Raw genomic sequence first — 5,695 nt, 5'->3', positions numbered from 1 at the left:
AAGAACTATTAGTTTTACAAATGCATCCAAAAACACTGAGATTTGGGAGAGTTTTCTAGGTCAGGACAAGCAGACAATGATAGCAGTACCAAGCACCAGCAAGGTTTGCAGAAGTGTCAGATGGGATGGGAAGACACCGTACTTCACGAGCCGATGAGGAGCTCCACGATAATCAAATACTTGGCATTTCACAAAACAACATTAAATGGAGACTTCATGGAAGCTTCATTGGCCCAGAAGCATTTTGCTATTGGGAGGCTCGAGACAGCTTGCAGGCATGGACCACCAGAGCACAGACGGCCGAGTACCACCAGCATGAGTTATCCATGGAACAAAAGCTGAAATAAAGTAATGAACGAAAGCAAAGCAAGGAGCAGATTTGAGCAACATGACATACTACCATTTCCTTCCAAGATTACACAATGCCCATTGTTGTCTCAAAAAGGTTTTACCATGTATCTTCCATCCATCTGCTTTTAAACATGTTTGAAGGGATAGTATGAGATGTAAGCCGAACAAAGTCGCATTCTAAAACCAAGAAAAGAGTTCTTTGTTTACTTCCTTCAACCAGTACTTGGGTAGCATTTCTATTGGGCTGCATGGGGAGTATCCTCTTGTATGCTCCCTCTTCACTATGGAAAGATTGCAGGACCCAGGAGACCTTAATCAGCAACTGCTCCACTGCTTTGATTTTTAAAAAACAGAAAGTTAACATACATAGGTGTGATTCAGTCACCACTCAATAAGGCTGGGATGCAAATGGAGCAGCAGCTGTGCTGGTTGCTGGTGGAGAGCTCTAATGCCTCTAGGTGTGGGCAGAGTGGGTTAGCAACCTGGTATGGTTGTGCTCGCCTTCATATGTAACAATGAGCATTGAGGGGTCTTCCAGGCACCTCTCAACATGCTTCCTTGCAGGGCAGCCCCTCATGCTGCTGCATTTATAGTATCCCCTGCATTAAATTAAAGGTACTTTTTTCTTAGTGAGTTCTTATAACTTTAAACTCAAAGAAGACAGAATTTACATAGTGATTGCAAAAATCAAAAAAATGTTAATATTGAACTTTTCTGGACATAAAAGGTCATAAGTCCAGTATTTCAAAACATAAATACACACCATCCAATAAGTTTGGTTCCCATGTTCTACATATAATTTAGAGAAAACTGCATGGTTGCTTATTTAGCTGTATTTAATGCTTTGTATGATGGTTACTGTACAGCGCCGACAAGTTAGATGCCTGATGAATAGAGCTGAATGAGTATATATGCAACAAAAAAGTTTGGCAACGAGGAGAAAACTGGAAAAAATCAAGGTGTGTTCAGTTTCCAAAATAGAAAGCATTTCAATACACTCGAACTGCTTCGTACCAGACTCAACAACCTCATCTTATCAATGGTATTGCAACTCATATTTATTAAGGCATGTGGGAAACCACAATCAATTTGTAGTTCAGAACATTCACAAAATTCCCAAGCAATCTCACGGAGAACAAAATTGTGCGACATGATGTGCTTGTAATGGCATGCATTTATTGTTCTTTACATATGTCAGGCCAAACATATAAACCATGAACATGGAGACCAAACCCATAACTCTGCAGCTACCAAAGGCTATAAAATATTCACTGCCCAAAATTCATACAAGTTAATGCTCAGAGACGCATTCGGCAAGTTCTTAAAATTGTGTTGAGAGTATATTATACCTAGGATGAGGAGAACCCTTGATTGGTTTCTGCCCATACTTCCTCCATGAATACTCATCAGGTGGGATGTCAGCAAGTTTGTTACTGATTGCAGGAACCTTAATGGATCTCTTGACTCTCAGTTTCCTGCAAATATAAGAACAAATGAAACTAAGATTTCATAACCAACAATGTATTAAATCCAACATGAGCCCAAAAACCAGATCTAATAGTCTAACCTCCTCTTTGAGCAGTGGCACCTGCCGGTGGTTGCACATTTTCCACTCCCATCCTCCCCTCTGCCGGAGCACCTCCTCTTCGAAGGTGGTGCGTTCACCGGATCGGATGCCGCTGGTCCACCAATCAGATGGAATGCCTTTCCATCCAAGCTGGCCACACTCCCATCCATGCTCAGCGACGACAAGAAGGACCTCGTCGACGACATGGTCGGTGTGCAGCTTGAGCTGTCAAACTTGAGGTTTATGCCACTACTGCTCCTCCTATACATGTCAGCCTGGAACTTAATCTGCTGCTGGAGCTGAAACCTTTGGTTGTTCTGCTGCTGTTGGAGGAACTGAAAGTGAGATGCTGTTGAAGGATCCTGTGGGGCAGGCTGGAGAGTGCTCCTAGAAGAAGATGAATCCAAATCCAGCCTTGGATTCTCCAGAAAGATCTTATGGGTGAGCTGCTCCGGATTTTTGGCACTGGAATCCAACTCTGATGCTGAGGTATCTAATAGACTTTTAGGCAGGAGTTGGAGAGGCTTGGGAGAAAGGTCTATCTTAGATACCACAGAGTGATCTAGGAAGGCCTTATGATTGAAGGGGGACTGGATTCTCTTCACAATCCTCACCCTGGCATGACCCACACCATTACTGAGCATTGAAGCCACTCTCTTGAACCTAGAAACAGCCTCCCCAGCCTCTGCCACCAGATTCGTATACTGAACTTGATCTTGGGACTGGGAGAGCAGGCTCAGGACTCTGTCGCAGCTCTCCACAGCAGCTCGGTTAGCTTCTTCCACCTTCTCCATGTCAACACCAAGTCCTAAAACACCCTAAATAGCCCAAAGACTTGGCAACAGCAACATCTGAAACCACCAAAACCCAGTTCATCCGATAGATCTCAACCAAAAACCATTACAGAGACCAAAGCAAATGGAAAAGAAGAAAAACCAAGATGGGATTTTGATAGTTTATTCACAAGTCTTCTCTCCTGGTATACCAACAGAGAATCAAATTAGAACAATTGCAAAGGATTTGAACAAATAAGAAAGTGTGCATAAATGATTCAAATCACTGATAAAAGTAATGCAAGGAGTGTGTTATAAACCCCAAGATCTCAGCCAACCAATCACAAACCTTGACTCAAAAGGAAGACATCGCTAAACTAAATTAAGAAAGCAAACTTAAATGGAAAAAAGGGTAACCAGGATGAGATTTTGATGACCTGAATCAGCTACCATAAAAGAAGTGATACTCTTTCTGTAGATTGATGGCATGCAATCTTATCAAAACGGGAATAACAATCTAGATGTTAGAATTTTTTTTCTAACTTTTTATGTAGAAATCCAGCCAAAAGAATCGAGACAAACCGGAACGAATACAAGAGAGAAGGGGGGAGAAGAAGCCCAAAGGACTGACCTTGGATTGAGATGGGGGAACCCTAGATTGGTGCCGGTCTTCCCATGACGGGGTTAGGGATTGGAAGGTGTGAAGTGGGGTGACCGCACGGAGAAGAAAATTTCCATATTTTATTAGTACAAATATAATAATATTAAAACCTCTAGCCTGGGAGTAAAAAAAAAAACGGGGAAAAGAACTCCGGGGACTAAAATAGTAGATTCGGAGTTGAGTGGGGTCTCGATTAATAAAAAATGAAAAAAACTATAAGGAATCGTAATGATGATCGAAATGGACGGTAGTGATTTATTTTTTATAGTGAGACCCACCATGAGGCTTGTATTTTCCTTATATTATTATAGTTTTCAAGTCTTTTATGTTGCTTTAAATTTTTTTTTTTTTTTTAAAGACAGGGGCTGTTTGTCAAAATGTCCGCCCCCGAGGGACGTTGGGTGAGTGGGTCCGCGGTCTCTGACCTTAAAGTGGGGGCATCTCGAAGTAGCCGTTGCGACTGAGATCGAGCCAGAGTTCGACACGTGTCCTCAGGTCCGGTTTGTAGGGGCACGTTTCGGGTGCTTTGTTTCTTACGCTGGTGATATAATTCGGGTGCGGTTTGTTGACCGCGGCGCGGCAGCCTTTGCTTCTGCGCTATGGACGGTGAGCTCGAGTGGGCCCCACAGACGTCAGGGAGTCCGTTGACTCCTTTGGTCCTCCCCCTCCGTCTTGGGGTTAATTTTTGTGGTGGGCTGTCGGTGTGCGCGGCCAACACTTTGGTCTCCCAAATAGAAATTATTTGGTGGACAGCTGTCTCGCTCTCCTCTCGCTTCATCAGGAAGCTGGCTTTCTTTTCCCACAACGGTCCAATATTTGTAGGGCAATTGAGTGGTTTGCCTAAAGGGGAAAATCATGAAAGTGCCGAGAGCTATCCTATTTTTTTTTTTAATAAAATTGGATTTATCGACTTATCTAGAATAAAATTTTTTATGAAAATCGGTAATTAAAATATTATAAGTTCATTAGAATCATCTGACAAAATTGTTTATAGTATAAATCCAGCATGATTAGCCCCATATATCTTTTTTTTTTTTTATTTGCATCTCAAGAATCTTTTCACCTCCTAAATTTGTGTTACGGGCATCAATCCTTTGGCAGTAATGGATAAAATATTTCTAAAAAATGTGAAGAGTAGCAGTTAATGCTTGCTAACCTACGCTTTGTTTACAACTCAAGGTAATTATAATTAAACGGCAAATGCTAGTTTTCCATGCTAAATTTTTTTTAAGCCAACACTGGTATAACCATGAACACCCCATCACATGCCAATGAGACAATCACATGATGGAAATCCTACTCCTATGGAATCATTTGTTACCTTTGCTTTGCTAAAATAGATTTTTTTATGAATTTCTTTTGCATTCGGCTTATTTAGCTGTTACAGGTTATGTGGCATTCATTTTAAGTAAAGCCCTAAAATATAGGTTTACATATGAAACTACGCAAGCAATTTCGATTGTCCTAATTACTCTAATCCAAACATGACTTCAGTTCATTCTAGACTCCCTACAATAGGTTTCCAAATATGAAACCAAAGGTGTAACTTGGATCTAAATCTCACCTAATATAATCCATATTATAGGCAAGGACACGCGGTGCACACACCTAACATGGATGTGGGACCTAATTTGGGTTGAAAAATGTTAATAAGGTATAAAGTCAAAGGATTAGACAAGACCCACTCTATGTTTTCCCTCCTGGAACCAAGTCAAAATTAATCCATCCAAAGAAAACAAACTCGGTGCTAATTTGACATCTATGCTTTGCATTAAGTAATCTAGCTTAACATTTAATGACTCATTTTAATTCAAATTGGATTCGGGTCCACCTAAATATCAGTGCGTCCGTGATCCAACTTGTAGATCGAGTGATACGCCATTACAATGCCATGTTGCCGATTTTCGTTTTTTCTTTCTTTTTTTTTTCAAATAGCGTCAAATCATGACGCGCTCATTTCCACCGTTGTTTGTTCTGGCGAATATGAATGTAATTATTGCTGACGACTCTTTTTGCGGTTTTCCAAACCTTTTTTATTCTTTGCCACAGCCTTTTGTAATCATCGAGTATGAAGTATCTCGTCTTAAATAATAGCTTAAAACAGATTATTAGTGTTAATTAATTTGGGAAAAGGTGGCCATCCATTGTGCCATGTTAATGAGAACATTATTAAAAGTAAAATGGAGCCTTCACATAGGGCTTGAAGACGGTATATGTTGGAGCAGATGCTGAGATATGGGACCTACCTGTGAAGAAATTTGAGCCACAGAATTGATGTTGGAAGAGCTAAGTTTAAAGGTGTTGGCTTTGTTTCCGGTGCCTCAAATGTTGGGTCTGTTTGCC

The 5,695-nt window shown here is 40.9% G+C and overlaps 1 protein-coding gene across 1 annotated transcript; it reads right to left on the bottom strand.

Moving 5' to 3' along the window:
* Nucleotides 1–378: 378 nt before the first annotated feature.
* On the bottom strand, nt 379–3,457 carry LOC105055976 (protein WRKY1). The gene is made up of 4 exons (XM_019853243.3): nt 3,323–3,457; nt 1,919–2,894; nt 1,701–1,826; nt 379–950 (listed from the first exon to the last, which is right to left on the bottom strand). The coding sequence occupies exons 2-4, from the start codon at nt 2,710–2,712 to the stop codon at nt 806–808; spliced, it is 1,065 nt and encodes a 354-aa protein (XP_019708802.2). The 5' UTR covers nt 2,713–2,894; nt 3,323–3,457; the 3' UTR covers nt 379–805.
* Nucleotides 3,458–5,695: the final 2,238 nt, after the last annotated feature.

Source organism: Elaeis guineensis, chromosome 2 (genome assembly GCF_000442705.2).
Source record: "Elaeis guineensis isolate ETL-2024a chromosome 2, EG11, whole genome shotgun sequence".
NCBI lineage: Eukaryota > Viridiplantae > Streptophyta > Magnoliopsida > Arecales > Arecaceae > Elaeis > Elaeis guineensis.
The sequence above is the reverse complement of the archived record's forward strand: the minus strand, read 5'-3'. Positions and strand labels throughout refer to the sequence as shown.